At 40.6% G+C, this 18728-nt stretch overlaps 3 protein-coding genes across 5 annotated transcripts in view; 1 reads left to right on the top strand and 2 right to left on the bottom strand.

Annotated features, from left to right (window-relative positions):
• frs2a (fibroblast growth factor receptor substrate 2a) overlaps positions 1-2577 on the bottom strand; it is a 49018-nt gene extending 46441 nt beyond the window's left edge. For both annotated transcript variants that reach the window (XM_042078340.1, XM_042078341.1), the window contains exon 1: positions 2126-2577. The gene's annotated coding sequence lies outside the window, so the exon portion shown is untranslated. The remainder of the gene's footprint in view (positions 1-2125) is intronic.
• A 1448-nt stretch (positions 2578-4025) lies between these two features.
• yeats4 (YEATS domain containing 4) lies at positions 4026-9588 on the bottom strand. 2 transcript variants are annotated; one of them, XM_042078346.1, is made up of 9 exons: positions 9478-9588; positions 8943-9020; positions 8798-8836; positions 8388-8507; positions 7861-7927; positions 7608-7702; positions 7266-7355; positions 5479-5566; positions 4026-4994 (listed from the first exon to the last, which is right to left on the bottom strand). In XM_042078346.1, exons 3-9 carry the CDS (start codon positions 8834-8836, stop codon positions 4825-4827), a joined length of 669 nt encoding a protein of 222 aa, XP_041934280.1. In that variant the 5' UTR covers positions 8943-9020; positions 9478-9588; the 3' UTR covers positions 4026-4824. The 2 variants fall into 2 exon arrangements, with proteins under 2 accessions (XP_041934280.1, XP_041934279.1); XM_042078345.1 differs by having other exon boundaries at positions 8798-9020; positions 9478-9585.
• Positions 9589-9683: 95 nt separating this feature from the next.
• Positions 9684-17628, top strand: mcm6 (minichromosome maintenance complex component 6). The gene is made up of 17 exons (XM_042078339.1): positions 9684-9884; positions 10452-10598; positions 11111-11221; positions 11394-11643; positions 11971-12136; positions 12312-12457; positions 12741-12891; positions 13167-13308; positions 13749-13890; positions 14163-14270; positions 14467-14622; positions 14721-14849; positions 15337-15501; positions 15866-16001; positions 16196-16396; positions 16602-16741; positions 17115-17628. Exons 1-17 carry the CDS (start codon positions 9787-9789, stop codon positions 17235-17237), a joined length of 2511 nt encoding a protein of 836 aa, XP_041934273.1. The 5' UTR covers positions 9684-9786; the 3' UTR covers positions 17238-17628.
• The last annotated feature ends 1100 nt before the right edge of the window (positions 17629-18728 follow it).

Here is an 18728-nt window from a genome sequence, read left to right as displayed (position 1 = left end):
TTTGCTAGAACTTCCTAATGATTAGCTGAAAGTATCACATAGGAGAGACAAGAAGGAAATTTGGGCTAATGTATATTTGCAAAGCAATCAGTGTAATTATGACGTGGCATCAACACAATGAAGCTATAAAGCTATCCTCATCGATCACATTTCACCAAGCAGATTCTCCCTTCTCACACAAAATGTTAAGCTATATGATCAAAGAATTTGGCTTGTTATGATACTAAATGGTCACGTCTTCATGGAATGACTTGCAATGCTTCCCTGATTGGGGTGCATTTGCCAAAACCATAGTAGCTAACTAATAAGATAGCAACTTTGTTGGTTGCAATGCAATTTCCCATTGCCAACCAACTAAGTTGCTAACAAATTAGTCTATGGTTTTGGGAAACACACCCCTGGCTGGTAACTAAATAGCTCAGAGACTATTTAAACAGGTAATTAGTCATGTGCTCAGACAACTATGCTCAAGTGTGGCAGGTAAGTCCATTCATTCTCCTCAGGCTCACTAATACACACACACACACACACACACACACACACACATTCTAAAACAATAGGTGGACAATGTTGATACACATACAATGTGTACGATTTCATTAGATATTGACAGTACATAAATTAATAGATCAGGCTATACTTTGTCGGGGTTGTAGAGCTCACGCAGTAAATTCATCCATCCAAGAAGATGCTGATGCTTGGTCGAAGTAAGTTTTAGAAACCGTATCCACCCAAACTAAAACTCACCTGTTCACTACAACACCTTATTAAATTATTATTTTCAGGTAAACGCCAAAGAGTACACTGAACTTGTCTTTGTGGTCTCTCACCTGAAACATTACAGTTCGTTTTCCCAACCACATTAACGATTAGTGTGACCCAGCTCATTCTTCCTTTTAGTTACTCATCTAGTTTTTCCTAGAATCTATAGACCCTTTCAACAATAAAAACAAAAACAATGCTTGAACGTTCTATTTGGGCCCCAATCTACTTCCTCTGCATTAAGATAACATATGGAATGTTAAAAAGGAAGTCTTGTGGGGCCAACTATGATGCTGATAATGGAACTCTCTTGAAAGGGTCCATATTGCCACAGAACATTGGTGTAATGTCACATTAGACACTTTAGTTGTCAAGAACAGTATTTCATGAGTAGGATAATAGACTGAAAATACTACACGCAAGAAAGAAATGTATGACACGATGCAGACATTTTAACACAAATGTACAAAATGGTAATTATGGTAATCCAGTTTCTCACAGCATGTTTTAACTGGATTGTTATTCCCTGCGTTAAAAATCATCATGACACACAAAAAAATCATCATGACACATGCCTAAAAGACGCAGCCAAAGTGCATGAATAACACATAAATTCAATGTAATGTTTCGTCAGATTACTAAATTCCAGCTCGTTGTGGTTAACACTGCCTGGGATCTAACTCGCCGCTTACCCACATTCCTATTTTCCTAATCTACACCGAGATTGATCAGGCTACATCAACTCTGACCTCTAACCAATTAACACCCCAGTTTGCACTGCCGATATTATGTCCTAACGCAAGCGAGCTATTAAATGCAAAGGCCTACAATAATAATACAAAAAGTTGACAATAACAAATAATAAGGCCAAGTCCACATGTAACTGTAGGCCTACGATGCAATTTTAACATGGTGACAAGACATGGAAAGATTGAGGTCTTGGTTACTGTCTATAGCGTTAATTATTGGTAGCCTATGCTGACATCTGCTATACACAACAAAGTCGGTAAGCTTGATTAACAAATATCTGTCTGGCGCGCTATCTGGTTAAGAATTTGCGAAGGATAAAAAGAAACCACATTTTTCATCAATCAGATCAGCCAACTCTGGTGCAGAAAAAATCTCGTAGTAATCGCTGCATAAACAAACAGCTGGCCAGCGCTTGCGATGCGCCGCTGGCCTTTATGTTAGCTATTAAAGACAGCTAGCGCATAACTAAACATCAAATACCAAACATCATTTTCTCCTTTTACGCTACCGTATGTATTTACATTACAACTGTTAGCGAACATATAGACAACCATCTAAGTTATTCTATCTTCCTATAAAGGCAACAAGAAGTTCAGAAAGAGACTTTACTTACGATGTGGTAAGTTAATTTATCCGTCGCAGGAGGATGGATGCAACTGAAAAGGAAAACTTCCTCGAACCCAAAGTTTTTGCAATCAGATGTAACTTAACACACGTTAGCAGACAAGCTAACATGGGTTATTGGATTTGTTTTGGACTAACAGCCCATATGAAACTCTCTCACTCTTGTCCCAGAGCGCCAAAAAACAAACACAAAACTTCAAATACGTCCCATTCTACGGGACTACGGGATTCTAAACAGCCGACAAAGCCATCTCACAGTCCTCGGTCCTCTCAGTGCTCTATTTGTAGTCGACCGACCGCAAATATCCGATAATATTACTGCGTTTGTAAATAGTAACCAAACATATTCAAGTTAATGTTGTAGTCCGTCCTGCCTTGTAAATCGCTCGATCTCACAGCAACTCCTACTTCATTGCATTGGGCCTCGTTCTGGAGCTAATCTCTACTACAACTACATCCGGGTCATGGTAACTTGGAAAAGTAGGTGTTCCCAAAAGTGACGCTCGGTTAAAGTTACAGTGCTCGTTTCCAAGAGGGTATTCCAAGTACGTGGTTTAGTGAGTTAACTAGAGCAAGTGGTAAACCTCCTACAACAAGACCCTATGGCATTGTTTTGTTAGGCGAATGAAGCCAAACAGCTCTTCTATTAGGAGGTTTACCACCTACTCTGAGTTAACTTACCCAGGTTTGTTATGCTACTAAACCATGCACTTGGAATACCCCTCTGTTCAATATTTCAGCTTAAGTGGTTCTCAAACTTTTCTGTCATTCCCATTGTCATTCCTCACTTTGGAGGTGGGGAATTCTCAAGCCCCACCTGAGCCCATCATCCCGGCAAAACTGTAACATTCAAATTTTCATTTTCATTTTGGTTCCGTTACATTTACCATCTCGGTCCGCTGGATCTGATGTTGTTTTAATTCATGTTGGTCTGTTTATGACTCCTTTGTTTCTGTGTGTCTAGCCTATTTTGTTTTGAATCTATGATCTTCCTTGTCAAAAAAGACAGGCATTATTAAAGATGGGCATAAACAAATCCGCCCCACTCTCCAGCCCACTGATTTGACTGTCTGAGATTTTTATGGATCGGTCCGAGTCACTGTGCTTGTTTTCCGATTGCAGAGCCAGAGTGCTATTCCAAGAATATGGCTATAGTGACAACGTGAATTAGTTAAAGTTCCTGTAAACCAAAAATGAAGGCATGCTTTGACTTGAGTTTGTACATCACAGAAAATACTCAGAATGAATAAAAACATTAAAAAGTATGTTAAATTCATGTTGATTTTAATTATATTCTGCTCTTAAACTGTATGGGTAGGCCCGCTGACTACGCTGAAGCCACCTCATCCTGCCACCATTCTCTAAACCAGTTGATTCTAATTAGCACAACTGCACATCCAGATATGTCATTTTGACTAGTCAAAATGTAACTGTCTTTAGCCAAAATTGTTGATATTTGTTATGTTCATTCATTCCAGATAGTCAGATTTACATTAATTGTAGAGTGTGTGGTAAACGAAAGATCCCTCTATGATTTTGTTTAGCAAGGAAAATCAGTCATGTGGATATTTTTACTTTACAAACCCCACTTTCATCTGTGTTATATGCTTTATATCTCAGTGATATTTGAAGAGTTCAGATACAAAACCCTCTTCAGTCTGACCACTTTTCTTCTAAATGAGCTTTTTTCTTTTTTATTAGGATCCTATAGGTTTTTGCCTTTAATAGATATTTCAGACCAGGAAGAGAGTATTTAGCAGGTTTTGAAGTGAAATTATTTGATTAGTGTATATGTGGAGAGCATTGACTCACCATTGTCTTTCCAGCCAAACATAATACGGTCAAACTCGCTCCCAAAGTGTTTTGTTTAAGAAAACAAATCAAATGTATTACTACAAAACATTGACTGTTTATGGTGAGGACATTTAAAGTACACAAGGTCAATCAATATTTCAACAACACAAGCAAATATAACAATATGTACAACCAAATGTTTGGGATTTTCCAAAATGTCCGAAGACGTACACAAAATTGTTACACGATCAAGTCACCGTCCCCCAGTTAAATGAACCTCTTTCACAGACTAACAAGCTAGTTTTGATGAAAAAATGAGTTTGCTACCTGAAAGAAAAAGAGAACAATTTCATTAAAAAATGACCCATGGACAACTTTAGTTTAAAAATAAATGTAAAACGATCACAACCCATAGTCTAACTTAGTAGAGAACACAAACACATTCCATTATCACTTGGCTGCATTTGTACTGAAGGCAGGCACAGTCAAGATGGGAGTGATTACATCTCACACTGAGAGAAAAACACAAAGGCTGCAGTTTGTATGGCCACTATACATTCAGGTCAAAGTCACACATGAGTGTAGCACTTTACGCTGGACTGTTTTACGTCACTAAATACAACTTTTAGGTATCTTGCACCCGATGCACACAGTAGGAATTCTGCATTGGCTTTAAATATGCAAAGAAAAAAAAACATGTCTTCAGCTAAAAGCAGTGATGCCGAAATATAAGATGACACCTTAAAACATTTTATTTATGCCAAAGGAACTAAATCTATGTTGTGTCACATACCCTCTCTGACTCTCTATAGTGAGGGTGCTATATCTGATTCTGATTCAGCAAGCCCCGTCAAACACTTCAAGTAAATGTAGAGAGGACAGCCTATGACCTCCTCAGTGGTCTTTGATCTGGTCCTCTTCCTCCAGTTTGCGAATCTCTCCCTTCAGGAAGTTGATGGTCTCTCTGCTGGCTTTCAGCCTTTCTTTTAATTCCGTGATCTCCTGGCTGGTTTTCTTCTTGGCCGCCTCGAGCTTCTCGCGAGTGCGCAGCTCCAACTCTGCGACTAAAATAGCGAGGCGGGATTGATATGTGATTTAAACAAACACTTACGGGCCTTCATTTGATGGACAAAGTGCTTATTAACGATCATCTGCAAAAACTGATGAGTCAAAACTTCCACATGTCTCACTGCAGCTATAGTTCATGCAACTTTGTTGATTGCAATGCAATTTCCTATTGCCAACCAACTAAGTTGCTAACAGGTTAGCAACTATGGTTTTGGAAAACACACCCCTGAAGAGTCATATAGTAAGGAGGGTAAAATACTTCAGACAGAGACTGATGTGAATTTTTTCTATCTTTTAGTTTCATGGATCACCCTTAAATGTTGTACTACGCTGATCAATAACATGGTAATTAATCTATATTTCTGACATGTGATAGACAAACACGAAAAAACAAACAAATAAACAAAATCAATAAAACAGGGTAGGAGGGAATGAAAATAGGCAAGGATAATATAAACACAATGAAAGAAAATGGCTTACACTCCGTCTCATGCTTGTAGGCTCCCAGAGTCAGCTGACGAGTAGTATTCAGGAGCTGCTGCATCATGGCAGTGGGGTCCTGAAAGATCTGTGGGAGGAAGCGCAACAGTCGCCTTTAGAGGAACCAAACCCCAGGCTCTTACACTCATATCAACACCAGTGAATACTAGTCTCTAGGGGTGGGTATAGATCACGTCACAATTTCTCATTTTCTGTGGAGTTGAAACTTAAAAGTAAAAAGAAAATTCAGACCGCCATCAACACCAATGATAAACTATTCAAATTAGGTAGGCTATAAATAAAATTTGAATTTTAACCACAATTATAACTCCAATTACTACTGACAATGAGATATGACACTATACTGTACATCAATGATGACACTATATGACACAGCTCTAATAGGCTTGATCTTAACATCAGGGACATTCACAAACAGAGAACAATACTCTTGTGTATGGCCTGGCGGGCCATCCTATATCATTGAAATGTATAGTCTGGAATCGACCCATTTACCTCGCTTAATCCAAAGGGGCGGGCAGAGAATTGTCTTTCAAACTGCCAAGGCATGCAATAGGCCAGCGCTACGACCATATCCGTATCCGGTCGGCAAAAATACATCCTTCTTCGAAAGGAATGACTTAAGTGCATTGTGTTGCTCAACTTTCAAAGAAAAGCACAAGTCCAACTCCTCCAAAGTTGACGCCAATGCCCATTCAAACAACCGCTCTTCGTTCGCCATAGCCACCTTCCTTGTTGTTCACCGTCGTAGGACTGTCATCATCCTGTTAAGCCCGCCTTAAGACTCTCTAACAAAATAGAGCGCTGTGATTGGATGACGTCCACGGCGTCAGCCAATAGAAATTCCTATGGTTTGATACTAGACGTACAGGCTGAGCAAATTAATTTGCCGCCGCTAAGGTGCGTCTAGATTTCTAGGCTACAATACTCTACAACCCTCTACACAGTGCTTAGCAATGGTCCCGTGAGTAAAGTACATTTAAATGTCATGGAATTGTTGTAAACAGTGCTCTTGATTCTTCTGCCAAGTATTGATTTATCCAAAGACAGTTTTTCTTTACTATTTCAATCCCGTAAAGACTCTTTCATTGCCAGGCAGCCTAATGTGACACTACCTACCTGTTTTCACATTTATCTGGTTTTGATTGTGGTGTATTCCGTTCCAAGACACTATTACTTGAATTGTAAGGTGCTCTTAGCGATGCCACGCTAAGACATTTTATGTCACTTACTGCAAACATCACCTAACCAAACGCTAGCTGTCTGTGTCCTAAATACACAGTTAGAAAAACGTGATCTCTGTGGACAGCCCAGGCTCCAAAAATGGCAACAAAAACAACCTGGGCAAACCTAGCCCATAAAAACATAACAAACTGTTCCAGCAAATAACAGACGAGATGCGCATTTAGGAGAGTTTCAATTGCACGGTAGCAGCACAGGAGGGAGGGGGAGGAAGTAGCGAGCTAGCTCTCTGTTTTATTTGAAAGTCAACAGAAGTGACATTACCCAGCATCGCTTAGAGCGCCTTGAATAATGTATTAATATGCATTAAGTTTAATGTGCATATATCATAAAAGCAAATTCATGCATTTGTATATCGTATATCAGTATGCATTTGTATATGGTATATCAGTGAGTATGCATACATCATAAAGGCAAATGAATGCAGAGTATTTATTATATCAGTGACCAAAACATAAGGCATTTCTTAAAAGTGTATGTGTACATTTGTCTACCTAACAATTTTAAGCATAACAGTTTCTCACCATTTCATCATAGAACTCAGACACTACAGTCTTCTTGGGCATGGCACTGGAGTCAGACTGAAAAAGCTTCAGCAGGTGATAAAGAGTGACCTGAAAAAAGAGTGACAGGTAACATATATAACTCGAATCAATCTGTATTTTACATGTAAACAATGCTAGATGGTAGTGGTCATCTTTGTCCACATTATTCTCCACAACATGCTAACAGTTGGCTGACATTGACAAAGGATCACATTGTTATGTTGAAGGGTAATGTTTTTACCAACAATTGTGAGCATTTGCGTTCACTGTTTTTGAAGACTGAATGTAAAGGCAAACATTGAACTGTAATGTTTCACTCACCGGTCTTTCATTTGGATCAATAAAAAATATTTTGATGATTATTTCAAATTCACCCCAGCCTGTCTCTGTAATTTCGTATGGTGGTTTTGTCACCACTGCAAAAATCAAGAAGAATATACATGTCAGAACCAACATCCAGGGCCAGCATCAGAATCTCCATGAAGTATATGATAAACAGTTAAAAAAACATAAGACTGATTGAGGAAAGAGAAGAACCCATGTGTGGTTTAAGAAAAAGGATAACATGGCCTACCTCTAAGAGGGTTTCCATAGCTTTCGTGAAGTTTGAACTGTATCTTCTTGACATAAGCAGACATATCCTGTTGTTCAAATTTGCATGAAATTAACTTCAGTAGTGGCTATTAAAGATGTATTTGACATATAACATTATGATATTACTATTCTTTATGTAGCTTCCTTCTTTCTTTTTCCCCCAGAACAGTCAATTTTAATAAAACATTGGTTACAAAAAAAAACAAGATGCCTAGACTACAATAAACATTTAAAGCTTATGTAATAGCAGATATTTAACCCAAAGGAGGCATATCATTGAAGCTACAATTCAGAAGAGAACTTAGGGAGCAAATAGAACTACATCAATCAATACTATTACCAGAGGATGAGAGTGCAGGAGTAACTTACTAGTTTAGTACTACTAATATAGGGACAAACACATTATTTTTTACTGTTCCTCTCAAAACTAAATTGTGCACAACTGGCAAATGTTTACAAGTCTGTACCAAAACGTTGCACAAAATTGATTAGCAGCATGACAACAACCTCATTTCTGTAGGGTTTGACATATACAGTCCATTGATGCGTATGTCCATCTTCTTCTCTTTTCTTCCCAAAGTACCGTGCAACATTGCCAAAAACAATGGGCTTGACTATAGTCACTCCCTGCAAAAGGAAATATTAATTGTTATAGTCTTAATAACAAGTTAGCTATTCAGTGGCTAACAATAGCTAAAATGCTACTATATTGTGTGGGTAACATTAACAGAAAACAAAAAGAATCCGAGTGCAAAATGACATGACTGACAGGTTTGCACTAGAGATATAATTTAGAATCATGTACATGTACTGTTCTGATTACAGCTTATATGAATATAAAGCCAGACTATAACGTTATTTGGTAAGGTACATAAGCACGGTAAGGTAGCAAACATGCTAACGTTACATGGCAATACCTTCACTCTCCCTCCGGAATCTGGTCCAAATTCAGCCATCTTCTTGAACATAGTACACAGAAGAAACTGTGTTGTTAATGGTATATGCAGCTATAAGTAAAACACTGCCATCAAAGCCAAAATATTTATTTTTCCACTTTCCCACCTCATTTGGACTACCCCATCGGCCCCACTACGTAACACTGCAGTGTATAGATGCAGAAACTTCTTCCGGGTTGCGTCTCTGAAGGAAAAACAAAATAAAACAAATAAAAGTCCTACTAGAAAGAACTACGCCAGAGAAGTTTTAGTGTTCTGATCTATGCTGATTACGCTCATCATTACCCCCATGTTTTCTGTAGGCCTACAACAGACTAGGGAAAAAAGGACACAATCTATCTACTCGAAATAATTTTGAGAAACGTTGCATCTCATAATCATGATTGATTGGTTATTGTGCAGCGAGTGTGTTGTCTTGTGCACACTGCATCTGCTGGAATAACTGTCATATGGCATATTATGCAATGCTGGGTGTCCGGTGATAATCCCCAATTGTTATTTGCCTAAACGAGGAGTTGCATGTTACACTCCTAAAGGATTTCCCACACTACTTGCCACTCTAACCTAACCTGCTGTTCCCATTCTGCAAAGTTTTCTGAATTTAGCCTGCCCATTTTTTTAGTAGATGTTCAAATGCTTACTATCTGTGCTCCACGATAACTGAAAATGTGTTGCTAAATATTTTTAATCCATTATTTCATGCAAACGAGACACACGCATTTAATTGTTATAGGCGGTTGGATCTGTGGAAGTTGCAAAACACACCCATCTTATCTTCGACATCCAATCATGCGCCAGATATTTATTACGCTACATGGCTGGTGGCGCGAAAATGGTCACATGGTAGGTTTTCGCGCGAAACTTTCTCATTGTGGCAGCAGGGTAAGAGAGAACGTGCTTGAAGTTGTTGTGTAGTACATCAAAAGAAGTAACTCAGGAATTAAAGCATCATGGATCTCGTCGAACCTGCGCTGGAAAATCCGGGACAGACGGTGAAGGATGAGTTGGCAGAGAAATGTCAAAAATTGTTCCAGGCATTCTTGGAAGAGTAAGTTGCAAGCCCTTGTTCTCTGGTTAGCGAAGTTAACGTTAATAGTTAGCAGTTTAACTTTAGAACAAATGTCATTGTTCTGTCGATGCAGTGTCCTGTAACACTTAATATCTAACTGCAAACCTAAACTTTTGTCATTTCACTGTAATAATTGCACGGCTTAAACGTAGCTGTTAACAATTAGCACTGCTAACGTTAACGTATCATTACGGCCGATGTCTGCCTTTGTCTTCGTAAGACCCCGGTAGATTTGATCAAAGGGCCCCATAACCAAATGTTAAATATGGCGATTAATGTTATGTATCGTTAGGTCATCGTGTGCACAATTTCATCTAGTCGAAAATCCCAGTGTAATTGACAGGCAGATGAAATGTTTTACGTGAATGTGAATGTATTTTCTACTCGTCCCATGTATCGTCTGGTTAACTTCGACCTCCGTCGCTAACGTGGCAAGTTGAAGCGTAGGGCCACATTGACGTTTCAACGATTGCAATTTTGTGTGATGAAAAGTGTGTTTTAGAATCTAGGTGAAATGATTAACAAATGATTGCATTGTGTACAAAGATTTCAGAATAGTGACGGCGAACTGAAATATCTGCGCGACGCAGAGGAGTTGATTCGGCCGGAGAGAAACACCTTGCTCGTCAGCTTCACAGACTTGGAGGGCTTCAACCAGGAACTTGCCACTACCATACAGGAGGAGTTTTACAGGTAAGTTAACATTGGTACCAGTTGTGTGTTGAACGTACTTTTCGGCGAGTGTTGTAGTCTAGTTTGCTGTAGTGGGTATACTGTGATGCAGTAGTTACCTGTAGTAGGTATACTGTGATCAATCCCAAATGTTAATACATATCCTTGCCTATTTCAAGTAGGTATACTTGGATGGTGATGCTTTTTATCTGGGTATATTGAGTAGTCCTGCGTGTTATGTAGGCTACACCAACTGTTCGGTCTGTAGCCATGGAGTCAGCATGGAGGGGTTGATGTTTGTTTGTGTTTTATCTGTTTTTCTCTTTGAGAACATTGAGATAAGAAAATGTGTCCTGATATTGTTGCCGAAGTCAAGTAAATTGTACTTTGGATTTAGAAACCTGGCAGGATTTATGTTTTTTTGATTCTTTATAAATCGATAGATTTTGCATAGTGTTATGGCAATGGGAAATGATGAGACAAGCCCGGTACCTAATTACTAAAGAGTCTTAATCAGAGTTTATCCCCAACAGAGTTTATCCTCACCTGTGCCGTGCTGTAAGGAACTTTGCGAGGGATCATGGCAACGTTCCAGCATCTAAAGAATTTTATGTGTCCATCCAAGATCTGCCAACCAGACACAAGTAAGAAATGCAAATCATTGTAGACCTCACAAAAACTTGCACATGTGCCATTCCATTGTTCAAAACTCAACTAAACAATATTTGTTTTTATCACATTGATAATGATACTATCATGCTTATCTTTTCCACTGTTTCACAATTCATTTACCTGTTTAACCTTCCAACTGTTCAGGATCCGTGAGCTGACCGCTCTGCGCATTGGGACACTGGTCCGAATCAGTGGCCAGGTAGTCCGCACCCACCCGGTCCATCCGGAGCTGGTGAGTGGGACGTTCCTCTGCCTGGACTGCCAGGGCGTGGTAAAGGATGTGGAGCAGCAGTTCAAGTACACGCAGCCCAGCATCTGCCGCAATCCCGTCTGCAACAACCGCAAGCGCTTCCTCCTCGACACCAACAAATCCAAGTTCATAGACTTCCAGAAGGTAAAGGGCCCCAGGGATTGATCTGTGGACACGTCCCTTGCTACCTAAATATTATGTTGGGTTGAAAACCTATCTTTTGGCTAAGTTTACATCAGTCAGTTGCTACAATTATCATAGGGGTCCAGTTAATCAGCTTTCTGCTGTATACTGATGTTTCCTTCATGTACCTCAAATGTTTAAGTGTCAGTTAAGTTTCCTTGAGTTAGTAGCATCATTGTGGCTGTTTTCTATCACTACACCTTCCTCTAATCCCCTAATGTCAAAAACAAGTATAATGCAAACTTGTTGAGGAGATAGACCCTGACCAGACTCTGTTGTGGAATTCAGGTGCGTATCCAGGAGACCCAGGCGGAGCTGCCGCGCGGGTCCATCCCCCGCAGCATGGAGATCATCCTGCGGGCCGAGGCTGTGGAGTCCGCCCAGGCCGGCGACAAATGCGACTTCACTGGGTCACTCATCGTTGTCCCTGACGTCTCCCAGCTGGCCACCCCAGGTAGGGCTTTGACCAACACAAACACGGGGGGGGGGGGGCAAGCCTGTGTGGAATTTCAGTACTCTGACACCTTGGTTAATGATTCTCCGTATGTTGTGTTTGGTGCTTTACTTTTATTTATCTTCGTGATTGATATTGATGTGTAATGTTTTGCGTGTCCCCTCTGTGTGTGCAGGTGTGCGCAGTGAGACGAGCACTCGCACGGCGGGGGCCCAAGGCTATGAGAACGAGGGCCTGCGTGGGCTGAAGGCGCTGGGTGTGCGGGAACTCTCCTACAAGCTGGCTTTCCTGGCCTGCCATGTAGCCCCCACCAACCCTAGGGTAGGTTGACACACTAAGCCTTTATTCTGCATTTTGTATTCCACTACTTAATTTCTGTGATTCTCAGCTACTCCATTTTAATTAGTGACATGTAAGCATTATTACCATTAGAATACAGGTAGGGAGCAAGAAGGGATATTTAATTTGACATACTAGATATTCGTTTCAACAATCATTGCTACTTACTTAAAGGTGGTAATTTTGGTTCATCTTAATAGCCATTTCTTTTGACCTGAATGAGTCCCATGTGAGCTTGAGTCGTCTTCTGCCCTGACTGTTATAGTTTGGTGGTAAGGAGATCCGTGACGAGGAGCAGACTGCGGAAAGCATCAAGAACCAGATGTCTGTGAAGGAGTGGGAGAAGGTGTTTGAGATGAGCCAGGACAAAAACCTTTATCACAACCTCTGCACCAGTCTCTTCCCTACCATCCATGGTCAGTCAAATCTCTGGTCTTATTTGTTCACTTGTTTGTCCCATGTGGTGATGTCCATAGAGTTTGACTTGCATTTTAGTTCCTTTAGCACTTTATATTATAAAATATATAGATGCAAAGGTCTCACCTCCACAGTCCTTTAATTACTTAAATGTAGTTTAAGAATGTTCAGTGCTGTTGTAATATACTTTAATTTCATGCTTTGACATCAGAATTGATGCCATTCAAATAGCATTCAATTATTTTGAAAAGTGTAATGCATTCATTGTGTGTAGGTAATGATGAGGTAAAGCGTGGCATCTTGCTCATGCTTTTTGGTGGAGTCCCCAAGACAACAATGGAGGGCACATCCCTGAGAGGAGATGTCAATGTGTGCATTGTTGGAGACCCCAGTACATCCAAGAGCCAGTTCCTGAAGTGAGTAACTCCTGAGCCACAGTTTGTTGCAGTCTTTTTATTTACATGGTAGTCATGGCTGAGGAGAGGCCAAAGTCCCTTTTGCTATGGCATCTCAACCTTACAATTTTCTGGCATGAATGAACATTGTGGGAAATTGCATTTGCAACACTACACTTTCGCCGGTTATCATTGTATGTACTGTACATCAGAGAAACTAAACCGGTCACCCCTCCACCTCCTTTTCCTTTTTGCATTTCTCCCTGTCTATCACCATTCGCCTCCACCTGCTTTCCCCTGTCTATCGCCATTCCCCTCCACCTGCTTTCCCCTGTCTATCGCCATTCCCCTCCACCTGCTTTCCCCTGTCTATCGCCATTCCCCTCCACCTTCACATTCACCTCCTTTCCCCTGTCTATCGCTATTCACCTCCACCCTATCTATGGCCTTTTGTCTTCCAGGCACGTGGAGGAGTTCAGCCCCAGGGCTGTGTACACCAGTGGAAAAGCCTCCAGTGCTGCTGGTCTGACTGCAGCCGTGGTGCGAGACGAGGACTCCCACGAGTTTGTGATCGAGGCCGGAGCCCTCATGTTAGCCGACAACGTGAGCTACGACTCATATCTCTCTCTAAAGCACGAGTGCGGTGCGTTCGTCTTTCGGTAGCCATTTACAGCACTGGCTTAAAACGATGCATGCTGGGATTCACAGCATGTGAAGTACAGCGTGCATTTCTTTAAGTCAATACATTAAGCGGCTACCTGAAGATGAAGGCACCGTTTGTTTGGGTCTAAGTGCACAGTCCATCCCCGTAGATAATGCTTGGCGAAATGAAGTTCAAGTGAATATTGGTTGAAATTGTGTGTCCATGCTTGCAGGGGGTGTGCTGCATTGATGAGTTTGATAAAATGGAGACGAGGGACCAGGTGGCGATCCATGAGGCCATGGAGCAGCAGACCATCTCAATCACCAAAGCTGGGGTCAAGGTAAGGCCACATCTTAATCTCTCAGCGCTACAGTATGTAGAAAATTGTTTATACGTTTTTATTTTCAACAGTTCTAGTGTTAATCTTGCTCTTTGACAAACTGGGTTTTGCGCTTGGTTTTACTAGCTCAAACACTGCCCTCTTGTGGTAAGAAGTGAGTTAGAAGTAACAAGTTTCTGTCTTGCCATGTGCCCAGGCCACGCTGAATGCCCGCACCTCCATCCTGGCTGCAGCCAACCCTGTCAGTGGACGCTACGACCGCTCCAAATCCTTGAAGCAGAATGTCAACCTCAGCGCTCCCATCATGTCCCGCTTTGACCTGTTTTTCATCTTAGTAGATGAATGTAATGAGGTGAGGATGCATTAATGTGTGTGTGTGTGTGTGTGTGTGTGTGTGTGTGGAAGTCAGTCAGTGTGTCTTACCTCATCTGTTCTCGCCCATTTCTTCAGGTGACTGATTACGCCATTGCCAGACGTATAGTCGACCTCCACTCCAGAATTGAGCAGTCTATTGACCGTCTGTACAGCCTTGATGAGATCCGCAGATATCTGCTCTTTGCCAGGCAGTTCAAACCAAAGGTGATTTTAACAGAAAGCTGCCACTTGGCTGTCCTCATTTTCCATGGGGCCATTACTACTTTTTTTTCCATCTGGTTGATCATAATATAAACACAAGGTGGAAAATGTAAGCGTCCATTGACTTTAGACATTTTTCATTTTAGTTTTTCGCACTTCAATGATTTTAAAATGAGAACTATCATTTGTTGTCTGATGTTCTGCAGTATTCACTCTGTCAAGTCAACTTTATTTATATAGCGCATTTCATACAGAGGTCATTCCGTGTGCTTTACATAAACACAAGCAAATAGGTAATAGTACATAAGTGCATAAGACCAATAGTTTAAAAGTGATTAAGAAGTAATAATTAAAACGCATAAAAAGGGCAATAGTTTAAAAGTGTTAAATAATAATTAAAACACATAAGTAACATAGAATGATTATACTATTCAAGCATCCAGTGAAGAGTGATCACCCAAACTAACATGTGACGTGTCCACCTGAACAGATTTCCCAAGAATCTCAGGACTTCATCGTGGAGCAGTACAAACGGCTGCGGCAGCGAGATGGATCGGGCGGCGTCACCAAGTCGGCGTGGCGCATCACCGTGCGGCAGCTGGAGAGCATGATCCGTCTGTCGGAGGCCATGGCACGCATGCACTGCTGTGACGAGGTGAGCCCTCTAGCCTCCACTGGGTCACGGTTGCTATGGTGCCAGTAGGCTTCTGGGAACGGTCATTGAGTAGCATAATGAGGCTCTGTCGGCCTGATGTAATTAGTGCTGCTAGGACCCAGAATGCAGTAGGCTATTACCAGTATGTAAAGTGAGCTGTAGGTCATAAGATCCCTGTCTGAAGCTAACTCGAATAAACGTGCCTTTATTTGTCATTAATCAACTGTGCATGTGTTGACACATTATGTTGGCATTAATGTAGGAGACCAATCCACTCCTGTTGTCATACTTCTCTGTGGAATGCTGTTCTGCTGACATGGTTTCATTTACTGAGGTTGCTCTCTCTCTCGCACTCTCTCTATAGGTTCAGCCAAAGCATGTAAAGGAGGCGTTCAGGCTGTTAAACAAGTCCATCATCAGGGTGGAGACTCCTGATGTCAACCTGGATCAGGACGATGAGGTGGAAGCCATGGAGGAGGAAGATGGCGACCAGATGAATGGTAGTCCTGTTTTTGACCCTCTCTGTGCAACATGTAATTGATTGCAGTTGGAATTTCATTTGTATTGACTATGGGTGATGGGAGGATGAAATTACATGGAATGAATCAATAGTTTTCTGCTTTTAAAATCATTTTAAAAATTATCAATTTCCCCTTCTCTTAACTCAACTTGCATTACAACTCGTTCTCTACAGGAGATGTACCTAATGGAGGTATTAACGGCCATGTTAATGGACAAGTGAATGGGCAGGTCAATGGACACGTTAATGGAATAAATGGCCATGCCGATGATGCAGAGAAACAGTCTGCAGCCAAACCTGCCATGCGACTCTCCTTTGCAGAGTATCGCCGCATCTCTAACTTGTTGGTGTTGCACCTACGGCATGCAGAGGAAGGTGAGTGTATTTACAGATTACCTATATGAAGTGTGTCTGTCTACCCACCCTGAAATTAGAGAAGAGATTGTAGGTGAGCTAGTGTATGAACAAATAGTGTTAAGGTCCAAATATGCATCATACACTCTGTAAAGATGGCCTATAGACACACTCCAGAACTTTCTCCATTGTGAAAACTTAACATATTCCCCTTTTGTGTTTGCAGAAGAAGATGAGGCTGCACTGAAAAAGAGTACAGTGGTCAACTGGTACCTAAAGGAGATCGAGTCTGAGATCGACTCCGAGGAGGAGCTTATCAACAAGAAGGCTCTCATAGAGAAGGTCCTCCACCGACTGGTGCACTATGTGAGTATCACCACCTCCAGCCAATGGAACCAGTAGTAACGTCTCAGTTTTTCAAAGCACTGTAATGCAAAAAAAGCAAACAGACAAAAAGAACACAACTGACATATATTGGAACCTCCATTTTGACAATGGCCTAAACTAAACCTCTACTTTAAGCTAAATGTTATTTGAGTATCTACTCGCTAGTCAGAAACAACGCAAGTCTTGATCACTTTGAGAGGCGGGATCAAACACCTGTACACCTTAGTGACTCGTTCAGTTTGTTTATTATATTTTACCTGATATTATATTTTTGATATTATATTTTACTTGATATGTTTTTTTGTTTTTTTTTAATTTTACCTGACCACTGCGTTCTATCTCCCATTGACAGGACTACATCCTGATTGAGCTGTCGCAGTCGGGCCTGAAGGGCTCAACCGAGAGCAGTGGCACAGAGACTCCTGAGGATGAAGTGGTGCTGGTCGTCAACCCCAACTACACGCTGGAGGACTAGAGATGTGCTTTCTGGGAACATTTTAAAAGTGAATCCAGTGGTCATTCCATGAAGTCAATCAAGTCTTGAATGTGACCCATGCAAAATCGCCATCATGGCTTGAGTTTTAATGAATATTGTTTTAAAAATGTACAAATTACATGTTTCAAGTGTGTTTGAAATAAGGTTTTACTTTTTTCATCTTCATTTGAGGATGGCTTTCTTAAAAGGATACTCTCTAAAATAGCAAGCCGATTGTTTGTAAATACTTTGCTTTGATTTCTACAAAGCATTTGGATCTGGTTTAGGATGTTTTGGACCCTTTCTAGCCTTTTAATGCTTTCTTATGTTATGTTCATGTAGCTCCTGTAAGATTCTTTTAAAATAAATATGCATCATCTTTATTTCTTAACCTTTTGAAGTTGAATTACTAGAGGTACTTCCTGTTAACTGTTGTATACAAGCTGGTGTATACCAGTGACCGGAAGCACTCAAAAATGAGTGCTTAACTGGGGTCGGCTTCAAGAAAGGACCACTGTAATTTGGCCTCAATTTCCATACCATGCTTAGAGCCAGTGGATATTTGAGTAGATGTACTTGAAAACATTGATTTGCCAATTACAACAAAATTAGTAAAAGTCAAGATCTATTTATAATTAAGTTACCATTAAGAAACCATTGCATGTTCTAAGTCATGAAAACCCCCATAAGCCACACTAACTTACTTTCGGTGATGTGCTTGCATTGAACGTGCATGCAGCAATTTACCACTTATTTTAGATTTTTTTACAGGCATTCTACAAATTTAGTTTTGGTGGTACTGTTCATGTGAAAGAATAGATATGTGTCCCTAAGCTGCATTTGTGGATCTTGACCGATCACCTTGAAAAAAGAAATAACTGGATTTACATCAAATTTAAATTCTGCTCCTTTCCTGTTCGCGTTGGTGTGAGTGGGCCACTGAAGTCAGAGTTCTGGGTCAGTCTCAAACTTCATTTGCATACTCTATGTTGCTCTTTTTTTTTTTTTTTTTGATGTGCCATGTCTATTTATAGTGAGTTTGCCAGTTTATGCACTAGCACCAGTCAGGACCACACCTGAAAAAGCCAACATACAAAACAGGCTTCTCTGTGTATGTCTTACCATTTCATACGACACTAAACTGATGATTCAGCTACTGATATGGTACTGACAGCTACACAACAAATTACAAAAATATGAGGTAACTTGTCTGTAAAAAACATTGGCCGTCTTAAGTATATGTAAGGAGTCACATGGAAACATACGGAGACATAAACATACAAAGATTCTATAGTTAACTAAGATTAATCATAAGACGATTCACCAATGGAACGAAATGGCACTAGTTCCGGACTCCTAAATAGGCGTGTCAAAACATAAACTTTTCTCTGAATAAGCAATAATAACATATACATATAATTTTGTATACTATTTTACAGTCATTGTTTGTGTGTGATGCCAATGAAACACTCTTTCTAGCTAGCTAAGCTA

The sequence above is a fragment of the Alosa sapidissima genome, chromosome 22 (assembly GCF_018492685.1).
Source record: "Alosa sapidissima isolate fAloSap1 chromosome 22, fAloSap1.pri, whole genome shotgun sequence".
In the NCBI taxonomy this organism is placed as follows: Eukaryota; Metazoa; Chordata; class Actinopteri; order Clupeiformes; family Clupeidae; genus Alosa; species Alosa sapidissima.
The sequence above is the reverse complement of the archived record's forward strand: the minus strand, read 5'-3'. Positions and strand labels throughout refer to the sequence as shown.

Coding starts and splice junctions, on each gene's coding strand:
- yeats4 (XM_042078345.1), bottom strand. CDS start 8,848: ATGTTCAAGAAGATGGCTGAATTTGGACCAGATTCCGGAGGGAGAGTG. Junction 7,928..8,387: donor TCAAACCCTACAGAAATGAG/GTTGTTGTCATG, acceptor TTTGAACAACAG/GATATGTCTGCTTATGTCAA. Junction 5,567..7,265: donor CTGAGTTCTATGATGAAATG/GTGAGAAACTGT, acceptor TTCCTCCCACAG/ATCTTTCAGGACCCCACTGC.
- mcm6 (XM_042078339.1), top strand. CDS start 9,787: ATGGATCTCGTCGAACCTGCGCTGGAAAATCCGGGACAGACGGTGAAG. Junction 10,599..11,110: donor ATACAGGAGGAGTTTTACAG/GTAAGTTAACAT, acceptor TATCCCCAACAG/AGTTTATCCTCACCTGTGCC. Junction 11,644..11,970: donor AGTTCATAGACTTCCAGAAG/GTAAAGGGCCCC, acceptor TGTGGAATTCAG/GTGCGTATCCAGGAGACCCA.